Source organism: Vanellus vanellus (assembly GCF_965231255.1).
Source record: "Vanellus vanellus genome assembly, chromosome: 1".
Lineage (NCBI taxonomy): Eukaryota > Metazoa > Chordata > Aves > Charadriiformes > Charadriidae > Vanellus > Vanellus vanellus.
This window is the reverse complement of record NC_138905.1, coordinates 133,905,269-133,928,759: the sequence shown is the minus strand read 5'-3', so window position 1 is coordinate 133,928,759 and position 23,491 is coordinate 133,905,269. Positions and strand designations below refer to the sequence as shown.

General features: G+C 41.8%; 1 protein-coding gene across 1 annotated transcript in view; it reads left to right on the top strand.

Moving 5' to 3' along the window:
• The first annotated feature begins 10,211 nt into the window (after positions 1-10,211).
• SMS (spermine synthase) overlaps positions 10,212-23,491 on the top strand; it is a 50,535-nt gene continuing 37,255 nt past the window's right edge. Inside the window, exon 1 of the mRNA XM_082498499.1 lies at positions 10,212-10,349. Coding sequence (XP_082354625.1) covers positions 10,295-10,349 — 55 coding nt within the window. The 5' untranslated portion in view covers positions 10,212-10,294. The remainder of the gene's footprint in view (positions 10,350-23,491) is intronic.

Below are 23,491 nucleotides of genomic sequence, written 5' to 3'. Positions count from 1 at the left end.
CTGAATGATTTTATTGTAATATCTGTTATTCATCATACATTAGTCAAAAAATGAATTAATATGCTTTCACATCAGCTCTCACACACTTCCTAAGCAAACAGTAAAAGTTAAAAGGCTGTCAGTTCAGTATTGTTTATTATTACCTGGGGCTGTGTTAGTTCGAGTATGTGATGAAGAGAAATACAATAGTGTATACTTTAAAACAGGAATCAAGAAGAAAATATAATCCAGAAGTTTCATTTCAGCATTCTCAAATGTCTTTTTTAGTCAATGTCTTTTGGCATTGGCAAGACACCAACTTGAGCTCTTTTGGCACAACGGGACACAGTATTGTAGACTATGATAGATGCAGCCCTTGAAAACAGGGCAAAACAGAAAAAGAAGAAAGCAAGAAGTGAGAACTCAGAACAGAGCAGCTAGTTGCTTGAATTCATCAGAGTACAAACTCAATGCCACCACATCACTGCCTAGATCAAAAGAGAAACCTAACTGTGATTTCTAATACCCTGCAGGTATGACAATACATGCTTTTCTTCTTATAGCCAAACCCCTGCATAGTAACAATTTGAGCAAACCCCTGAAAGCCTAGGAGCCAGACTGAACTAAATTAGCCACCATTTGCTTTAGGTCATAAAGGCAATCTTTCTATCAAGATTTAATTGAAAAATTATAATGTTTCCGCACCAGAAATTCTAAGGACACTATCTATTCATGGACATTTGTAATTTTGCATGCCATGCCAGTAAAGCTGGGATTAGAAATAAAATAGCTACTTGCTCCTTTCAGGATACATACACTCACAAAAGTAAGAGTCTGAATTAATAAACTTTAAAAAAGAAAATGTAACTGCATGTTATTGCAAAAGATATTTGAAGTCCTTAAATTACAGAGCCCTGTATAAATAGCCTTCCTTTATGTAGCCAAGCAATCTTACACATTTGTTTATTGAAGCAACCGGCACCTTCATTGCCTGTGCTTAGACACAACACTCATCGTAACTCCTCATCCTTTGGACAGAGGAAATGAATGGTGTTTTGATTTTCACAGAATCACAGAATTTTCAGAGTTGGAAGGGACCTCCAGAGATCGTCTAGTCCAACTCCCCTGCTAAAGCAGGATTGCCTAGAGCACATTACTCAGGACTGCATCCAGGCGGGTCTTGAAAATCTCCAGAGAAGGGGACTCCACAACCTCCCTGGGCAGCCTGTGCCAGTGCTCTGTCACCTGAACCGTAAAGAAGTTTTTCCGTGTATTTGAACGGAACTTCCTGTGTTCTAACTTGTGCCCATTGCCCCTCGTCCTGTCACTGGGAACCATTGAAAAGAGCCTGGCTCCATCCTCCTTCAACCCACCCTTTAGATACTTGTACGCCATAATAAGGTCTCCCCTCAGCCTTCTCTTCTCCAGGCTAAAGAGAAAGGCTCTCTCAGCCTTTCCTCATAAGGCAGATGCTCCAATCCCTCGATCATCTTAGTTGCCCTTCGCTGGACTCGCTCCAGCAGTTCCCTGTAATGTAAGAAATTCTTTGTATAAGAAATTCCTTTGCTCTGTCTCTTTTTGGAAGTCTGCATTTCTTTCACCATGTTCAGCCTAAAAGTCAAAATAGAAATGGTATTCAAAAGTCCTACCTTTGAAAATTATACTCAGGTGTTACCAGTATAATGTAGCTACCGTTTTTATCGGAAATCCCTTTAAGTATGTGAAATCTTGCCTCTCAAGATTTTCACCTCTCACCTCTTTGAAGAAAACCTTCCAGAATTCTGATGCTGGGAAGAAAAAAAGAAAAGGTTGCGTTTGAACTCTGCATATGGTAAGTATTCCTATCTGATTAATTTTTTGATTTTCCTGTATTCTAGGTTAATATTGCTGGCAGTAGTAGTCATTCCAGAAGTGTTGCAGCCAAACCCTCGAGGCAAACTACTTGTTATTTTTTGAACAACTGCTCAATCATTAACAATAGCTACACATATCATTTTGTATTTATCAGAAGTTCTTCTAGTTCAAAAATAACTATCAGAGTAATGAAGAAAAAATAAAAAAAAATAAAAGAAGAAGAAATTTATTAACCTAATGGTTAAATAACTGGAGAATATAATAAAGACTGTCTGAGGAATTATTCAGATAACATAAGGCAAGTAATAAAGAAGCATTATGGAAAATTTATGTAGAATATCAAATACATTGTTCACAGGAGAAACTTATAGTTAGCTGTTGAATTTATATTTTAAAAAATGTCACAGCTGAAACAGTTTCTGTCCTCATGGGTTTAAAAACTAATAGAGAAAGAAAATACTGTTACCACCACTTTTCAGATAGTTTCTAACTTATCCGGAGTGGAATAATCAGTAGCAGTTTAAGAATTAAAACACTCATCTGACTCTCAACCTACTGCTCTAATTAGAAGACATTTCATTCTTTCAAAGTATCCACTGAGACATTTTAGTAAAGACAGTTTTCTGATAGGTTTTCTGATATCTAAGACAACAGGCTGGTTTAGGCTGAAAATTTTTATGTTAATTCCAAAAGTCACTTTGCTGTAATTAGTGCCAACTATTACTTTATTGAGTTCTGGTGACGTTTTGGTATCAGACTGCAATGCATTAATATTTTATCTTATCAATAAGTTTAGCATTTTTATGTAAGTTTGGGGGGATTAATTACATTTTTGTCTGTTTCTCCAAATTTGATCTATTCATTGTAGCTCTAATTGTGAATGGATTTAGGTGAGCTATAGATCAATCACTTTGGATTATATTCTTGACTCTACCTTTTGATTTAATTACCTTGCATTTAAAAATACAAATTTATAATTAGATGTTGCCCGACAACTTCTTAGAGGAACTCCTTGTGAATAACTACAAAGTCCTTCACAAAGTCTTTCCAGCTTTTTTCTGTGATGCCTTTAATAAACTCAAAAATGGTCTGGCATTCAATAAAACGAGATCATGGCCTGCCGAGTTGTTTGGTATTATCTTACTGTATTGTTTTTTCCCTTGGAAAACTCATCTCTCTTTTCTAAGCACTAAACAACTTTCCTAAGTTGTTTCTTATTTACAATAGAAAATGAATGGAGAATTTCGTGCAAAACTTTCTGCTAAAGAGCAAACTTTTAAAGAGTAATGATTGCTCTAACTCCCCGCACGGCAACTCTTATTCCATGTTGAGAGTATCTCTGAACAGAAGGAAATGAATTTAATCTGTGCAAAGCACTCTATTGACGTGGAATGCCAGAGTGGAATTCACCTGAACCGTTCATAGTCAACAGACAGAAGCAGAGCACAATTTATCTGATCTGTTTTAGACATCTACTGCAGGGTGAAATGAATCACAGCTTAAGAATGGCTCTCTGCTGGTTGCGAAGGCTGTCAAGTCAACCAGATCAAATACAGACTTCTGGATTGTAGACATCTGAAGTTAGATGAGATGAGCTTCATGCACAGGGCTCCTGGGATAGCCTGCTGTGGAACAGCTGTTTTGAACTCATACTTAGGCCTTTTGGACAGGCACCTTTATTTAATCTGGGAATTTGTATTGCATTTGCAACCAGAAGATTCACTCATGACAGGCAAGATGGTAATACTTCTGGTCATAATATAAAAGCTGACCTAGCAAACACAAACTAATACCCCTTATAGAATTATGACAGCATGTGTGTGACTCAATAATAGCTAGTATGATTTATCAGCATGTATTTAAGCATTTTATTCATTCTCCTTGGTTTTATATTTTGAATGCAGTTATGTACAACTCTGCCTTGAAAGTCAATTGACCATGTAACAAACAGAGTATTAATCTAATCTTGTCTGCAGTGCACCAGAAAAAGACTGAAAATCTGTCTCCCTTGAAGTCAGCAGTAAGTCTGTCTTTGACTTTGGTGGCAACAGCATTTCACATAAGAAGCCCCGAGTCCAGTGCATAATACAGATGTGAGAAAAAATTTCACATTATCATTTACCAGTGTTTCTCATAGATTGCACGCTGAGGCATCATCACTCAAAAAGGAATTAGAAAAGATAACTAAAAGGAAAAACTTTATGAGAAACAGTATTGCACAACATGCATATAAATTAAGGTAAAGTATAACTGGTTTCTACTGCAGGTAAAAACATCTTTTCCACTGTCTTTTTTTACACTGTGTCTCTTGGTCATCTGTTTTACTGCCTCCTTGTGCTGCCTGGATGAATTAATAATTCTAATTTTACCATCCATTCTTCTCTGTGCAGGACTTCCCTCCCTCCCTATAAACACTTTGATCAGAAAAACCAGTATTTACTTCATGTTATGTAAGGCAAGGGTTACAAATTATCAAGCCGTGTATATTTTCCATTAATTTACAGTGGTTTAACAGATATAAAAAGAAATCCTCTCTCCTTGACCAGGTTTTTTTTTTTTTTTTTTTTTTTTAAATTGCATTGACTTGATTTCATTTTTACTTTATTTCAACTGTAACTGCTAATCTTGATCAAAAGAAAGTAGAATGCTGTCCACTGGATACGGAGTACTGTGATGAAAAACGCAGAGCACTTACCTGTTCAGTGGGGTTTTTTGATTGCCAGGGGCTAACCTCTTCCTGAAGTCATCTGCATAACATGGGAAATGATGACAAGATGTTGTGACTTGGCTGGATTGGGAAAATGGACTCTGCATTACTAGTTTTGTGACTGTAATTATTAGGAAATAGAAGCCAAAACAGATAAAAAAACCTAACTTATGGTAATAGAAAAATGACTCTGTTCTATCACTGATGGAAACAAGGAGAGGGCTGTCTTGATGTCCCAACCATATCGCCCATAGCCACCCCCACCACTGGTTTTCTGACCTTACAAAGAAACAGGGCATCAGAATCCAGTTTTTTCCGTTATGTTCTTTTTGATTGTGAACCACAGGTCCTGTTCCGTAGCTGGATCTGTAAGTCACCACTTGAGATGGTTAAGATATTCTAACAAGCTGACACAGCTATCAAGCGTAACTTCTATAGCTTAGGTCATAAAGGAAGACTAGTACTAGCAGGCCCCATCAATGTCTGAAGGGGTATAGCTGGACTATGTGACAGGCGTGATAAAGAAGGTGGACAAGCCCTTTGCTTGCTATCCAAGATAATAATCATGTGATGTGGGATTGGGAATCACCTGATGAGATGGCCACAGGATCAGATGATGACTGGGGGATGAAGCGGGAGTGGGGGTCATCTGATAAAAGTTATAAAAAGGTTTCTCAGAGGCTATTTTCAAACACCAAAAGGGACCGCTTATAGGACGTAGCTGTTCTGAGAGATGACACAGATGTTAAAGAAAAGCTTGACCCTAATTTGCTATGTCATGTGATGGGTTCACAAGCAAGGCTGTGGCTAGGGAGGAACAGCAGGGTTCATCTAGCCTTTCCTGGTATTTGGTTTGGGGTTGAGGAAATATTAGTTGGGATTCTGAGGCATTCTGGTGTATGGTCAGACATCTACAGAGGAACATAGAAAGAAACTCTGTCAGGCCTGTGGCATTTTGGCAGTTAGGTAAAAAACTCGGTATGTGCAGGTTAGAGGTACCACCCTGGGCTAAGCTTAGAGAATACTGGTTGGGGAGGCAAAGGTAAGGAGTGGTCTGTCAGTGGTTTCCACGGCTACTTCTCAGTGTTATCAAAATAATTTGCTAGTTTCTCTCAAGCTTGAAACCTGATTAGCCAGTGTGCTAACACAAGTAGGGTGTCCCTGAAGAAGGTGCGTAGGGTGACCAGGATCCTTTTTTTTCTGCTTTTCAGACATGCAGCTGCCACAGGACAGCCAGGAACACCCCTGTACTCCATGATCTCTAATGTCTCTCACTGTTGCTTGTGGTGGCTGTACTTGTTTCAGTTACCTCATTACATAAAGGAGCTTACTGGATTGCTTTTTGCTGTCTTAATCTTCAATGGCAGCAAGGAACTAACCAATGCCTTTTGTTCAGTTCAACCTCTTACATTATCTTTCCATTGCAGAATAGCTGGAAGAAGGTAATAGTGATGTTGTCACCTAAGTACCTTCCATTGTATTTGTTGACACATGCCAGGTGCCTAGCTAAATTATGCCCTTATATACATGTGAGCTGCTTTGTTGGGTTTACAGGGAAAAAAAAAAAGAAAAAGAAGAACACCAATTTGTCATGCAAATCTTTTCCTGGCATTAATTTTGCTACTTAAGGCTGACCATTCCGGACTGGCACTTGAAGCAGGGTGGAGCATCATCTTTTCAATTAAATTTGCTATGGAAAAAAGAAACAGAACAGTTGTCTTACCATGTCCTTTTTTATATGGATGGGCATTTTATGGATTAGTAGTGGACTTCAACTGAAGAGCTGAAAAGGTTAATGAATTATTTCAGAGAACAGTATGAAGTCTTTCTTTCTTAAACTTTGACTTAAAGGACAGTTATTAGCCATAAATGGCTTTCACAGCTGTTCATTAGGTTAGGTGGAGCTGGGAAAGCTGGCAAAACAGCATGAAGAAATTCGAAAAAGGAATGTGAGTAGAAGAGGTTCATCTTGGAAACATTGGTAGAGCTGTAGGAAAACATTCAACAAGAGGAAAAAATCTGCAATATCACCGTGTAGGAGTGAAAGTGGACAGTAGACTACATATGGTCTTACAGAACAACATAATAATGAAGCCCACAGAATTTAAGCCTCCATGTGAAGGATCCCATCACTGAGGAAGGAACTAATAGACTTCTCTTCCGCTTCTTTGGCATGACTACCCTCTGTGTACTACTTAACTAGGTCATGCCTAGGATATTTTTGGGAATCTTCCTGTTAGAAAATCACACTGAAGAGAATTTAAAGAAGAGCAATTAAAGTAATTAAAGAGATGGAGGGATTGATTTATGAGCCAAGATCACAAGAGCTGGAATATTAAAACATGTTTCACAAATGCTGTGGAGTTTGAATGACATCATATTGTTAAGATTAGCACAGGCTATGTGAAAGAGTGTATTCAGTGTGAGATTGTGCATATTTTGAAACCTCTAGCGACTGCAAAAGTGGGTGCAACGGCGAAAAAAAGGTTGAGACACCAGTGTTTGCCGAGTTACGGAAAATTTTGTGCTGAAAAGCAAGGGTAGAGGTCCTACCCTCTACAGATAGATTGGACAGATAAGATAAAATACACAGGCTAATGGGAACAATCTGGCAATGGAAAGCAGTTGGGACAAAGGCCTTACATGGTATGCGATAACCTGCACTAGAGGTGCATTTTAGCCTGCATCACCTCTGTTTTCCGTACTGGTGGGCTGAAATGCCATGTGTTTCAAGTCTCAAGGTTTTTCAAGCAGAGTGTCATAGTATTTTTAAGCACAGGCTCCCAGTTCATGTTCCCTGGCTACCTCTGCCTGAGTTCCTTGCTCTGAAAATATTTCACCTACAGCTGCCACAATCCAAAGTTCACATCAGGAACTGAAGTTAAACCCAACTTTTTCTCACAGACAGCTAAGAAATCCTCTAACAAAAAGATTTTTTCCTCATGTTTATGACCTGTTCAGAAATTCATTACCTTGATGTCCTTCTGAGGCCTACCTAGGGTACGCTAGGATCACTTGACATTAGTAGACTTTTTTTCCTGAATGGCTAAACAAGTTTCTAAAGTGATGACACATTTGAGACATGAGTTCACAAAGGTTGTGTTAGCACTTGTTTGGGAATACCTGTATATCTCATGGCTTTGTCACTCATGAATAATATGGCCCTTTCACAATGCCAATTAAAACCCTGAAATCAAACATACTTATCTAAAATATACACGGACACACAGTTCTCTCCCTGTGCCTGATTCTGTATGTTCAAAGTGCCGTTAAACATAATCAATTTATGCTAAGCAGAGGCATTTATAGAGTACAATTAAATAAGCAGGATAACATGCAAACATGTAGCCCCATGCTGAAGCGACTGCTAGAAGATAGTACCAAAATGGGAAAAGCAAGGGCTGCAAACAACAAAGGGCCAGAGTTTGACGCAAACGCCTGGAAGTAGTTTCATCACCTTCACTGTTTATGCATCATACCGGGTCAGTTTTTTCCCCCAGGCATTTTTTTTAAACACGGCTCTAATCCTTTATTATTTGCTTGTAATGGATAGAAATCATTGTAAATTTTGAGGAATAGGACTGGGGAGATAATACTTCATTTTAGAAAAGTATTATGGGGAAAAAAAGGGGGTCTTGTAAGTTAGTGGTTGTTCTTAGAAAATGATTTGAGGTTAAGAATGTGGTACTGCAATCATGACCAAAGATGAAGGTCACCTCTTTGCAAAAGTGTATATAATAATATAAGACAAATTAATGTTTTCTAGAGGTGAACATCTGTTTAATACAGCTAATAAAACTAGAACTCAATATTCTAATGAATTTACTGCTTTCATTCTTATTTCTACTTTTGTGTCTGAGCACGTTACTGTTTACTAAAACAAATATAATTTATCTCCCCCTTCTTGGACGCTCACAATCAAATATGTAGGCTTGCTGGGGCATTGCTCTGGAGACTTAAAAAAAAAAGATAGCAGACTGTCTCTTTTAAATTAAATTTAGGCACTGCGGAGCCTACATCTTACTAGAAATGATGAAAAAAAATCTCTAACTTTAAAAACAAGCATATTCAGTTGAACAAGGAAACACATTCAAGTAGATTAAAAGATGAGTAAGGATTTTTGTCTTTTTTCTTTTTAAGTTGTGCAAACAAGGACCCTGGAGATTCAAATTATATCATAGGATGTAAGGCTTCTCACAGAACAAGAGAACAATTTCAGGAAGTTTTAGCGAACTCAGATAAGAGTTAATTGCTTAAATAAGTGCTACCATAAATTATAGCAGCTATTATACTCCCTGCTTTTTGAGAGCCCTCTGCTGGATTTCAGCCAGAGTACTGCATTTGAACCCCTGCGATGGGATTTCCTTTGATCCAAATAGACTCCAGTTTGTCTCTTTTGGGCAGAGGTTATTTACCACGGAGGTGAGGCATCAGGTCCAGTCCACGAAAAAAAAAGCAGAACTCTTGGTGAAATGGCAACAAGGATACCCAACCCACTCAAACAGAACTGCGTAATCCCCTGTAACATCCAGGATTGGATCAGATGTTGAATGGGAATCTGCAAAGCCCTACATTTTAGCTAATTAATCATTAAAAAAAAAAAGCCCTCGGCTGTGTCAAATGAACACCAGCTGATGAAAGTGCAGTTCTTACAGAGCTGCAGATGTCTATGCCTCCGTTGATGCGTATCTCCAGTGAACGTTCCTGCTTTGCTCGGGATGCGTGTGTGGCACTGTAATCTTCAAAACAAGGATACTGTACGCTTGCCTTGAAAAAACGTTATTGCAGCTTACAGAAATAATGATGGTAGTACATGAGATTAGACATTAATGACTACTTGTAAACATCTTAATTGTGGAATCACACGAAATCACCGATGCCATGGTTTTGCGCAAATTCGATCCCAATCCTGCAAAGAAATGAAAGGAACCAAGAGCTGTAAAACTTGCAGTAACCAACGAAGTTAAACATCGGTCCTATCGTTAACTACTTCTAGATGGCACGCTTCTGGGTTTGCAACTACACGCTGCTGGTGTCACCTGTGGCTCCAGCACACCAGTTTACAGCTGATTTTAAATAAAAGGCTTTGGATAAACAAAAGGCTTTGGAGATTCTCTGGTGACGGTCCCTCCGCAGCCACGGGAGCCCAGCAGGTGACAAGCAGCCCTGTGGCCCCAGCGCAGAGGCCACCATTGCTGCTGGTCCTTCTTCCGTGGCCACAGCCCTAGGCCACCGTTAACGGATTTCACCCGGGGTGTGTGTGTGTGTGTGTGTGTGTGAACTGAACCTTAACGAAAATCTGGGCTCAACTGGGCACTTTTTTCGGGCGATTAGACCGGCCTCAGCTCCGGGGGGGCTGAGGCGGGAGCTGGCGGCCCGGCACGCGCAGGCACCAGCCGTCGCCGGGCTGAGGCGCCGCAGCCATTGGGGAAGGGGCTCCGCTCCCCGCCCGGCCGCGCTCCCGCCAGCGGCCCACTCAGCCAGACTCCCTCCCCCCCCCGCGGCCAACCGCCCCTCGCGTGGCGCCCGTTCCCCTCGCGGCCGCCGGCCTGGCTCCCGCGTCGCCCTCCCGCCCTGCCGCCATTGCCCTGCCCCGCCCCGCCCCGCCGCCCGGCCCCGGCCCCGCCCCTCCCGGCGCCCGCCCACCCCCGCGGCGCCGCCGCAGCCCCGCGCGCATATAGGCTCCTCCGCCGCGCTCCCCGCGCTGCCGCCGCTGCCGCCTCCTCCAGGCATGGCACAGGGCTGTACCTCACTATGGCGGCAGCAGCAGCGCGGCACAGCACCCTGGACTTCCTGCTCGGCGCCACAGGTAACCGCGGCAGAGCGGAGAGGGAGGGGGGACGCGCGTCCCTTCACACCCCCCTCGCCCCCCCCCCCCCCCCCCCCGCCTTGGCGGTGTGTCGCGCCCCGCCTCCCCTCGCCCCTGCCGCCACCGGGGAAACGGCGCGGCTGCTCCTTCGCCCGCCCGCCAGGCCCCGCGCAGGCGTCCCCCTTCCCGGGCCTCTCTCTGGCGCGCCCTGACCGCCCGTGTGTGTCACCCCCCCGCCTCCGGCATCCGCCTGTGCCGGCGGGCAGGTGCCCCCGCGCTCCCCGGGGCCGCCATGCTCCCGCCTTCCCCCCACACCTCGGCAGCCGGGCGGCCCGCTGCGGCCTCCTGCCCTGAGCCCGCGTCGGGGGCAGCCGGCCTCGGGGCGAAGCGGGGGAGCCGGGCGGCTGCAGGGGCGGGAGGGCCCATGCAGGTGCCCCCGCCCCGGTCGGTCACCGCGGCGGGCTCCGGCCGGCCGCCGGGGCCGGCTTTCCCCGCCGGCGGCAGGAGGAAACGGTCAGGCGGGAGGTGCCGCGCCGCGGGCCCAGAGGGAGGGTGGGCGGGCCTGGCTGTTTGCGAGTGGCCGGGCCGGGGCTCCCGGCGAAGCCCGCCGCGGTTAGCGCAGCCCTTGGCACCGCGCTGCCGGCGGGGACGATGAAGCGGGCTCGCATCTGCCGCAGAGCGCCGTGCGGGTGTAGCGGCAGAGCGTCTTGTCACCCCCGTGTTCCTCTGACCTCGTCGCAGAAGCGCGAAGGGAAGTGATTAGCGGCGAAGCTGGGCTCTGGGTGAGCCACCGGCTGGTTCGGAGCTTTACTGCGTAGTGATCTGTAGGGGGCATGTTCGAGCCAGAAACCGAGGAAACCACCACGTTTCTCAACGGCCAAGATGGGTGAAAAGGTTTGATGGCGGGGAGGGAGCCGCCGCCATGGGCGCCAAAGCCGGCTGGCCGTGTCGGGGGGCGCCGAGCGCGGCCGGCCGCTCGGGCTGGCCTGCCCGCCCCAGGGCCTGCCCTTCCCGGGGGTCTGACCTTCTGCGCCCTACCCCTTCCTTCTCGTGCCCCTTTTTGGAGGGAGGGAGGTGTGAAGGCAGTTCTCCCGTATCTACAGATAAAATCTGTCAACAGTTTGATTTGAGAGAGAGGTTGCTGACCACAGGGGCTTTGCTGTGTGCTGTGCCCTTCCTGACATTGCTGTGATTGCACTTCAGAGAGCTAGGAGCAGAGAGGAGGGGGAAGGTATCAGGGGAGTTGCTGCTAAACAGTGTGCTTTTGGACATTCTACTGTGTTTGATGGTGGAAGTCTTCCAGTTTCTGTTTTACATTGAGATTTTTGTAGTGCAGCTTAGCTACTCTAATGGTGACCTAATGGCAAATGAGATAGTCCTGCCATTTTCCTTGCACCTTCATAGAATCATAATCATAGAATGGTTAGGGTTTGAAGGGACCTTAAAGACCATCTAGTTCCACCCCCCCTGCCATCGGCAGGGACACCTCCCACTAGACCAGGTTGCTCAAAGCCCCATCCAGCCTGGGCTTGAACACTTCCAGGGATGGGGCATCCACAACTTCCCTGGGCAACCTGTTCCAGTGTTTCACCACCCTCACAGGAAAGAAATTCTTCCTAATATGTAATCTAAATCTATTCTCTTCCAATTGTAAACCATTACGCCTTGTGCTTGACTGATCTAGCCTGAGCAGAATCAGAAAGCTAAACCAATCTAAAACCAATTTTTGTGAATATCATTTGGTCCCTGCAATGACCCTCATTGCCTGCACTGTCATGGGTTCAAGGGTTATGTCAGTAACTGGCTTCTGCAGAAGAGTTAAAATTGCCAGCGAGAAGAGTGGGACTAGATTTATTGAAAATAAACTGTAGTTATATAGCTGCTCTAAGATATAAAAACTATACTATTAAATAGTGTGGTAATGATCTTAAGTGCTTTCAGGTAGGTTTTCTATTCCATTTCCTTCTACTTTTGAAGACAATGTTTGGATATTTCTCCAATCAAGATGTATGTGCCTAAATGGGCTTGGGGGGATGGACCAACTGTAGAAGTGTTGCTGTGTTGATCAAAGGAGGGAAGAAGACTTTTTCCCTTCTTATGTTTGTTTCAGCACAATAGATGTCTTTAGTGAGATGTGAAGCACTCTCTTCTATGCATGGCAGCTCTGAAGTTGGCTTCTATTCTTCATGTGGAGTTTTTCCTCTGACCTAGTGCTTATGGCCCAAAGCATAAAGAGTTGACTACAGAGGAAAAAATGGTGAATGTACATTTGTAGTTTGTGTTAAAGGAGTTAAACTTTAATGCTGAATCATGGATTGTCAACTAGTTGAGGTTTTTACTGTAAGTTATGTGGACAAAAAACTTCTGAATGAGCTGGAATACCATGAAATGGCATTTGGTAAAATGAGATGTGTGCTTTTGGACCTTATGATCTTGTGATGTGTTATCTCAGCATCTCAGCTGAAGCTGCTGCATCTTTGTATTGTGGAGACTACAGAATCCATTAACTTCTTGGTAAACGCACACTCCTTATTCCTCAAAACATTAGCCATGTCTTCATTTTTTGACAAATATGTATTTTTTTGGTAGGTATAAATATAGCTGTTAAACTTGCCACCTTGTAGGAAGGCAAGACTTCGGTTTATAAAAGCAAGTTTGCAATGAAACACAAACTATTGAACAATGCATCTTGCAATAATTGTATATGGTTATGGTGTTTATTTCTTTAAGAATCTGTTTATGTATGATAGTTGTTATATGTGGTGGTTGAAGTAATTTGAATATGGTTCTGTGTTCACATGTAACAAATCCTGAAGGGAAGAAAGGCTTCACTGTTATTGTCCAGCATCAAGATTGAACATGACTATACAGGATGGGATAGTGTTTCTGAGATGTTAACATTTTGGTAGGATCTGTTTGTTTCTTCATGTGCTCTGTTGTGTGTGGCTTGTCTTCATCCTCAGTCTTTTGAGGTTTTCAGGGAATAAAGGAGGGACTTTGTCTTTGGATGTCAGTGAAGGGATCTGGAGGACACAGCTCTGCAGTTAGAAGATGGAATCTTGTCATGTGTTAATACTTGTGCAGCTGTTAGCTAGCAACTACTTATGCTGCAGAATGGTGTAGGTTCTGGTGGGTCATTCGCACTGGCTGGCTGATTTGGCATGTGCCAGAACCCTTCAATAGCAGCCCTGGTTTCTTCAGGTGGTCCAGTTCTCTTGGGATATTGGACTGTGGTGTATCTCACATGTTCTTCAGGGTTCAGGTGTGTACTCGGCAAGGATCTTGAGAATAACTGGAATAGTAGGCACTTCTTATTGTTTACCATCATCACTTCTGTAAGGTTGATGGATGTTGGAGGTATTGAGAGATGCCAGCAATGTCAATGAAAACATGGGTGTAAGGGAGTTAGAGGAGAAAACAAGTCCTTGTGTTGGTTTGAGATGGGACACACACACACACACACACACACACACACACACCCCACCCCCCCCCACTATTTTGGGAGCGAAGCCATGTACCTCTACCAAAAGCTGTCAGTTTTCTTAAAACTTTTCAATACATTCTAGAGAAAATGCCCTTTTGTCTGTCTTCATAACTATACCTCCTTTAATTATGCATTGCATCAGCTTTTAAAAATAGTAATAGGCACTTATGTATAAGGATGGCTCAATCTTTGATAGCTGAATAATGCAGCCTGACTTCCTATGATGGTCTCCTCAAGAGCTGATTAAAGCAGCACCTGTAGAGCTCAGTCCTTTGAGCTGTCTTGCTTATCTGTGGCCCCCGAGATAAAAGATGACTTCAGCAGGCAAACAGCGTAGTGTTCCCCATCCTAAAATACAAGAGTGCTTTAACATTTATGAAAATGGACACAGGTTGCTTGCCATTCTTAATTGGTGCATAGAAGGCTTTAGTCATGCCTTTCACTTCTGGGCTAATGACATTTTTGTTAGTCAATCAGAAAAATGAGGAATTTGACACTCCAAGCTATTTAGTGTAAAGACTTTATTATGAAAGTATGTAGATGCTTGGTGCCTTATACACTTACAGAAATGAGTTTAGATTACTGCATGCTGTAAATCTGCTCATACATGGGAGTGTTTCCATCACATGCATGAATGTGTCATATAAGCTTAGTTTTCTTGGTTGTTAAGTATTGAAATAATTAATATTCTTCAAGTTTCTTTAAGGGGTGGAAGATATGTAGACTTGAGATTTGCTTTTTTTATTTGCTTCAGAAAGTTGCTTTGAAAGGGTAAGAACTTGTTGGAAAGCTAGGTTTAGCTGTTTTAAAGTTTACTGTTTGGGATTATTGCTGGGGGGGATTATACAATTCATAGTACAGCTGCACAAACAGTTGTGCTGACAACATTCAGGGCCAGGACACAGATGAATAAGCTGGTGGAGGAGGGCAGTGATTCCCTGAACTGACACAGTTACTGAAATAAATTCATATGAAACTCTTGTGTGAATTATCACACAATGGAAATGCCAGGGCTGTAGTGCAGGTAAGGCAGTCCCTGGGGTTTTTAAGAAAAAGGATAAGTAGGCGTGTGTGTGCACTTTTCTTCAAATTAATGTTTTCATGGAGATAAGAGGGCATGACCTTTTGTGGGCTGAGCCTCCTCTTTAGGCTCGCTGTCAGTGGCTTTGTTCCTGTCTGTAGAGTCTACTGCTCAATTCTGACCCGGGGGGGGGGGGAGGGGGGGGAAACTGTTGAGGAAATCAAGCCTGTTATCAGTAGGAATACATGTAAATAACAAATGCCTAATGGGTTTAGTACTCGGGTCTAAATGTTGCTGCATGTAGACAATATGTTAAGAGATACTGTTTACTAATAAATTGTGTGAAAGAAAAATCTAACTGGAATCATGTAGATTGGATTTGACTTGCAAAAGCTATTTTATACTATGGTTAGTGTTTTGTTGCCTAACTGTATATATTGGAGACAAACTTGATTAGAAAATTTTTCTTTTAGAGTTTTTTTTTTTTTCCAAGGGGAGGCATTTAAGTGCTTTACAAGTTGATTAAAAATACATAAAATCTCAGCTGAAGCATCCATTGCAATTTAAGAAAGTGCCATTAACTCTACTGGCAATCCTATATCTTAGACTTTTGGCCTATTTTTAAACAGACAGGAGTGCTGTCAGGTGAAGCTTTAGTATGCAGTCAAGAGTGTAAAGATTTAAATAACCCTCTTTTTTGTTGTTTACAGCTGTTTAATAATACTGCATGATATACTCCACTGTTTGACATCCTTAAAAGTATACTAACGAACTGGTCATATATATTGTGTTCTGGAAGAATCTTGATTATAAGGTGTTTCTAAGTAACTCTACTAACTGTTGTTTCAGTATTGAAGTCTTTACTTAGGCTATCAAATTATTAAATATTTGAATTGTGTGGAACTAAGCTAATATTTTCATTCTTGTCTTTGTTTTGATTGGAATTTTTATGCTCTTTGTAGAGCAGGACCACAATTTTATATGCTTGGTTTTGGCTGTGCTGATCTAAATTTCTGGAGGGTGTACAGGAGTTGACAAGGCTTTATTCAGTTCTATGTGGCTTTGGAGCCTTGTAGATGAGTTTCCTTACTTCAAGGACTAATCAAAAAAGTACGCTTCTGACAGGACAATTTCCCAGAAACAGGAGAATTAAATGATGAGGAGGGATGCTGTATTGGCTGTTCCTCTCTGCCATCTCTGAAACCTCTACCTGAATTTCTACCTGTGAAAACTTCACAAGTTCAGCTGATCTTATGTGGTGAGATGCATCCTGCTGTAGTAAAAACAATTTGGAATTGGTGCTGGTTTGGTTTAATAAGCAGATAATTAGCAGTTCTAGCTGAGTCATAATTCACCCAGCACTCTGGAAATATCAGAGAAAGCAGGAAGAGGTGACTGGCTTTGAAAACTTGGTGTCTCTTGCAGGGTTTTTCCACAAGTCAGAATCTCGTGTCTGAAGGAGAAATGCTTAAACTAATACTAAATACTTTGCAGTGTCTAAGATTTAATTGATTTTTTTTTTCCATTTTAACCTTTGAGAACTTGGCTGTATATAGTTATTTTTAAATTGGTATTCTCTGTAATGGGTGTTTTTGTTGCCTAATGTACTAGAGATTCTAGGGCTTTGTTTTTCTTGTGAGACAGATTCTGCTTCTGTGACTAGAGGTGGCTGCAGTTAGCAGTAGAAATGCACTAAGTATATTTTGAACATTGCGGAGGGATCTCAGAGCCTTACAGCTCAATTTGTCTGGTTCTGTTGAGTATTGGGTTGTGTGAAGTGCTGAAACGCCTGATTATAGTGATAACATGCAGATGATATGCTTATCTCTTTCTTTACTGTATTGATTTATGGTACGTTATCAAAAATTGCTGACTCCTTGACTATGATCTGTATGTGTAGACCATGTAAATAAAGATTAAACAAGACTTAAATGCCTCTGGAGCTTGCAACTCTGTTATCAACTTCGGCTAAAGGTGTGTTTGCAGCCAGCTTGCAGCTGCAGTTCAGGAATGGGTCTGTTTAAGTTGTGCTCCTTTAGCAGCCTCTGTGAGCAGCGTAGGCTCTTGGCTGGGCTGGTTTGAGCTGAGCCCTGCAGGTCTCCACAGTCTAGTTCTAACAGGCCTGGACCAAGAACTGGCCTGCTGTGTGTGAGAGCACAAACAGGGCTTGTCAGGAGGCATTAATACAGGAATTAATAGCTTTCCATTTTCAGTAGTAAGGACTGCTGTGAACTCATTCCCTATTTTTGTTGATTTCCAGTTTTGAAGATTAAAATTCTTTATGACTGGAACTCTGAAAATATAATTATCTGATTCTCCAGCATCATGTCAAGTACTCTATGGCTGCTTGCTCAGACATGAAGGGACTGTCACCGGTGAAGGTGAACTTTAACAGCATGGGAGATATTTTCCATGAGTCTGGTTTGAGGCTGTGGAACAAATTTTGTGCAGGAAATAGACTGCTTTTGACACATCAGTATTTCCCATTTCGGGTACGCTTCTCTGACCATGCCTTTTTAATAGCAAAATCCTTGGAAGGAGAGAAGTGCATATGACAAGTACTAATCACTTTGCTTAATACATTTCTAGAAGATGGTCAGGTACCAGGTGGTGAAAGTAGCTTGAAGTGTAAGTGAACAGGAGACCCTGTATTATTTGGGTATGCTGAAGTTCTGTTACCAAGTACATTTTCTCTTTTAATGCCTTTTTTTTTTTTTTTTTTTTTTTTTTACAGAAGGGCTATAGATATTTGCAAATGCCTTTGGCTTACCTCTTTGCCTATTGCTCAGCTCTGATAATCTGTTGGGATGAAGTGTTGCAAGAAGTTTAGTAAAATGCTGTCTTTCCATAGCAAAACTAAACTTGACCAAGCAGCAAGTCTGGAAGAGTCTGTTGTGAGACTCAGATCTTTAAAAGGTAAAAGATGCCATTTGTGGCTTATCCAGAACAGTGTGACAAATTTCATGTGTCTGGCTCTAGATGAGCAAATGTTGTTTCTGTATTAAAGAACAGTGAATTTGTATGAAGTGGAAAAACCTGCAAGAATCTTACAGGGTAAAGTAGCAATTAGGGAAAGGGAAAAAAGTTAAAAGCTTTTTTTCTTAACTAAACTTTTGTGTGAGTGCGGCTGTGTGAGTGCCAACCGCTGTTACTTGTGGAGGCCTATAAATGTTTTTTTCTTCCAGAGTTACAGGAGAGTTGCAGGACTTCTGGTGAGCTGTTGTGCACCATTGCAGAAGATCTCCATTTAAAAAGTTGTTGTTAACTGTAACAGGATGTTACACTATAACTAGCTGCAATTAGATGCCAGGTATTAGAAAACTACTTGTAAAGCATGTATTTTATCAAAAATACAGAAAGAAATAATTTGTAAGTGAGTGGGAGAGGCTTTCATAACATTCTTTAACTCTGCATGTGATTACTCTGAAAAGTATAGTGACCTGGCAGTTGCTACTTTTGTCATCTTTCTGAGTTTGTTTTTGAAGGGACAATACTTAGTTTCTCCTTCAGAGTTGTCCTGGCTGTCAGAATTTGGCATGCTTTGTGTCTTAAACTTATTTTTTGTTTTGTGGAATGTCCTTGTAGGACTCACCCTGCCTAACTGGAAAACATTCCTCTACTAGCCAGCTGAAAATGGTCCCTCGAGTGCTTCCAGCAGTAATGGGGGGCTTCAAGGAAACTAAGCTAAGGAAGCTAACGAGGAAAAACCTCTCTCTTGGTCCCTGTGGTGGGTTCTTTTTAAACTTCACTAGTGCATTATGCTGCAGGAGTCCTCAGGAGTGAGGCATCAGATGTTGATGAACAAGCAGGAACGCCATATTCGTGCAGTAAACAAGCCAGGAAAAGTGTGCTTGCAGTACTTGGTTTCCCAAGTCATGTCAGATGATAATCAAATACTTATGCAAATAAAACCAAGGTAGATTCTGGAAGGTGATCCTCTGTCTTCATTCTTTCCTCTTAAGTAGTTTCAAATTCAGGCATGCTGCAAGTATTTTAACCTTGACTTTGCTGGCTCTGCTGTAGTCAGCCACTGTTACAGTGAAAGTCTTATTTTTTCTGTCTCTGGGTATTTTATTAATGATGCTCATAATTGAGCTCTCCTGTAGGCCATTGCGTTTGATTGCTTATCTCTTTGTGCTGGTACAGATTTTCAGAGAGACTTCTGTGGACGATGCATCTTGGCTTCTACAGGTATCTCTGCAGGACTGTGGCATAGTGCAGAGGCCATGTATACCTGCTGTCCTCCTGAACTTGGCTGCTGTTCCTTCTCTAATGAGAGGGTAGAGATTCTAGGTAGCAGAATTTTGGAGACTAGTAAATACATTTATTACTACATATAGTAAAAGTTTAATAACAAAGCTGAGCTGCTTCACTTAAGTGGTCTGTTTTAAGTCTTCTTTGAGTCAGTCTGCAAGACTTTAAAATAATCTGTACACAAGTGTGTGGCTGTGTGTGTAACAGTCTCCCAGATATATTTATGTCCTCAACTGGTAAGTAGGATTTGTCCTTCCTGCATGCTCTTAAAACACATTCAGTAAGACTCTGATCTTCTCCCAGAAGTCAAGAATATGTTAATTGGGAAATCAGTCTGGAGGCCAACAGGAAAAAAAATATATGGCCCCTGGTTATAAAATTTATTAATAAGGTTAGTTGTGAATATGAAACTGCTTAAGTTAGTCTTCAAGTGTGAATGAACTCTAAACTGGTAGTGAATGCTTTCTTCTTGTTCTTTCAATATGTATGTTGCAGTGGTGAGTCATCATTTGTTCTTGAAAAAACTTGCTAGTCTACCTAATTTTGTATGTGCAATGTGCTTGCTTTATTCATGCAAGAAAATGATTTGTTTAGTTAACATGTGTATATGCTTAGTGACTAGCTTTACACTGAAGCATGAGAACATAGTTTTATTTTGATGCTTCACTTTGCAGTTTGGCTCACCTGAAGGGTTGCTATCCTGGTAAGGGGAGGAGGGTAAAACAGGATAATGTCTTGTGCAACTGGTACAATCTGTTTTCTTCATTCTGCCACTTTATTCTGGTCCTTTCTCTGCTGTACCCTCTACCTAGGTTGCATGCCTCTGCTGTCTTCCAAAAGCACTGAACAGCATGGTTATTAACACCGAACCATAAAATAGATGTAGAATGACCAATGCTGTTGGGAATGTGGCATTCACTTAGAAAGAATGACAAAAAAAGTAGTTGTATGCTTGAATCACTTTTACAGTAATGGTGCTCAGCTTCTGCTGCCAGGTTTGATGTGCAGCAGAGGTCATGTTAGAGTAGGAAGAGCTCTTTGATAAAAAGAATTCTTGTCTCTCTGAAAGCATTTGTACCAGAGATCCTACATGATCGGGAATAAAACTGCCCAACCTTGTTAGCGTTCTTTACTTCCTTGTTTAAATGATGTGCTTGACTGAAAAGTCATGGGAGGCTGAGATAAAGAGTGGGAATGCTGTGATATAGTCTAGTAAACCTTATGTTCTGCTCTAACTAATTTAATTAAACTCCATGTTGTAGTGTTTTGTGATTGAATGTGCTGAAATAATCAATTTTTGTAACTGCATTATCTGACCTTGTAGTAGAAGCTCACTATTTAACCTTTTAAAAAAATGTTTTTTGTCTTGAAGACTAGATGGAAATGGAATATTGCCTTTCAAATGCTGCCAATGAAAGCCTTCTGCCACATTACTTCTACTCAAATGTGGAGCCAAACCTGCTGCTCTTGTGTTGAGTTTCAAATGATGAGATACCTTACAAAATTGACCTTATAGTTAAGATCATAGCTGTTGTGTAACACTGTTTCAGATTAGTCTTACTCTGTGTTTACTGGTGGTACTTTGTGATGGTAATATTATTCTGCAATTTGATAATAGATGTTTTTAATATTTTAATAACTAGAATTTTGTGTCCCATTGAAGTGCAAACAGTAAGGTTTAAACCTCACTGATGTTGGAATATATTTTTGAGGCTGAGATTACAGAAAACTTCAGGAACTTCAGATTCACCAAGCAACATGGGGTATTCAATACAAAAAATCACTTCTAGTTTTAGCTGTACAGTAAATTAAACTTTTAGTTGTCCTAATCCAAGAAATTGAATAGAGGAAAGGTGAAGGAGTAACTTCTTTAATGTATTGTTTCCATTATGAGAAGTGGATGGAGCTGGTAGACCTATAGTTGCTGAAAACTTAGGGAAAAACTGTACATAAAACCTTAAAGAAGATTAGGGAATCTTACCTTGCTTTTGTGGAAGAACTGAAAAAGAAAAATCTCTATCAGAGCTCTAAGGAAGTGAGAAAAGGTGATTTTATGTTTCTGAGACTGCATCTCTGGTAATGATGATTTTGTTTTTATATGCACATGCATTTTGCACTGCTTGCAGAAGTTGAAGCACAGCCATTCCTGTTCACTCTCCATACAGTTGCTTTTGGCTAAATTCTTGCTTAGCGTTTTAAGTAATGACTTGCTGGTTGTGTACCTGGAACTTGAATTTTTATTGTCTTATAAGAAGGGCTAGGGAAGAAGTGGCTGTGTAGCTTTGTTCTCTTTACATTAAACTTGGATATTTGGACGAAGATTTAAGGTATTTCTTAATCCATAAAGGTGATAATGATACATGACTGCATGAGCTACCTTAGAAGATGCACTTGTGTGCTAATGCCATCTTAAAGCCCCTATATACTTTGTGTTAATTTGGTCACTGTTACTACTAAAGTTACAATAGTGTTTTTGAAAGTACAAGAAAAAAAATCCAGCTTTTCAAAGGTGATCTTAGGGTTATCTTTCCCCTTGCAATCCTTTGTCTGAAGCTGTGCTTCCAGAGATGTCATTCTGGTGAGTGGCAGAGGGAAGATAAGTCAACTGTGGGAGATTCCTGCATGTGGGGAAGATGAGGGAAGAAGGTAGGTGTAGATTGTGGAAGGTGTGTGGTACTCTTTGCCCAGAACCAGGTTCCTTGTTCTTTATAGATGTGTGACCCTGCAATGATTCTCTCAGTGCATCTGGGCGAAGAATCTGGGACTGAAAGATAATCGATACTACTCCTATCTTCAAAATAGCAAGAAGGAAGATTCAGGGAACTACATGCCAGTCAACTTTATCTTGATATCTGGGAAAGTGATGGAGTAAATTTTGGAAACTATTTCCAAACCTGTTGAGGACTAAAAATGTTTGGATGTAGCTGACATGAATTTACAAAGGGGAGATTGTGCCTGATCCACATGATAGCATTCTGTGGTCAAAAGACTGGCTTGGTGGAAGAGGGAGGAGTAATGGTCGCTCTTTATCTAGTCTTTCAACACTGTTTCCAGTAACATCTTTGTGGACAATGTGGTGAAGTACAAGTTAGAGAAATTGACAGTGAGGTGGATTGAAAACTGAACTGCTGGACACAAGAGCTTGTAATCTGCAACAAAAAGTCCACCTGGAGGCCAGTCAGTGGTAGTGTACTCAAGGAGGGGTAGGTAATGGGGCCAATGCACTTTCTCTTCATTAATGACATAAGCATTGGGACAGAGCACATCCTCAGCAAGCTTGCAGAAGACACAAAACTGGGAGGGGTGATTGATGCACTGTAGGCACTCCTGGTCTACAGGAGCCCAATGAAGTTCAACCAAAGAGAGTGCCAAGTCTTGTACCTGGGAAAAATGACCCCATACACAACAATAGGCTAGGGACAGCTTTGCTTTCAGCTTGGGGATCTTTCCCTTAAATTCAGCCCTAGAGAGGCATATCTGGAGTGCTGGGTCCAGTGCTGGGCTCCTCAGTACAAGAGAGTTGGTGCTACTGGAGTAGGCCTGGTGTAGAGCCATTAACATGATTAAGGGACTGGAGCATCTGTCATACAATGAGAGGCTAGATTAGCTGGGACTGCTCAGCCTGGAGAAGAGAAGGCTCAGGGGGATCTCACCCATATAGAATCACAGTATCATTTAGATTGGAAAAGACCCTTAAGATAGAGTCCAACTGTTAACCTAACAATACCAAGTCCACCACTAAACCACGTCCATGTCAAATCATATATGTATATATGAAATACCCAGTCAGTGGGAGTAGAGAAGATGGAGCTGGTCTTTTCTCAGTGGTGCCCTCTGTGAAAGGACAAGAGGCAGTGGGCACAAGTTGGAACTAATGAAACTTGATCTGAACATAAGAAAACACTTTTTCATTGCGTGGGTGGTTGAACATGGGAACAGGTTACCCACAGAGGCAGTGGAGTCTCAGTCTGTGGAGAGAGTGAAAACCTGAAGAGGTTGATTCTCACAGGTGCAAATTGATTGAAAGGAACAATGTTAATATAGATTTCTGCTTCATGCTGTGTTTTGCTTTCACAAAGCTAGCAAGGACAAAACAAAGGGTTCTTGTGTGTGTTGGAGGGGTTCTGGCAGGAGACTTCTAAACTTAGCACCTGGGAGGTGTGGGTGTCTATGAAGCCAGTTGTTTTTCATTTGTGTCTGTTAACATGTCAGACAAAAGCTAACTTCTTTGTCCTGGGGACTGATGAAAGCAGGGGCTTCAGGGTGTGCTTGGAGGGGGTCCTTTCGTTCTTGTGAGGCATGGGTTTATTTTGTAGTAGTTGAAGGAAAAGGACCAGTTTAAGAAACTATTGTCATTCTGAGCTCTTAGTTAAGCCAGTGATA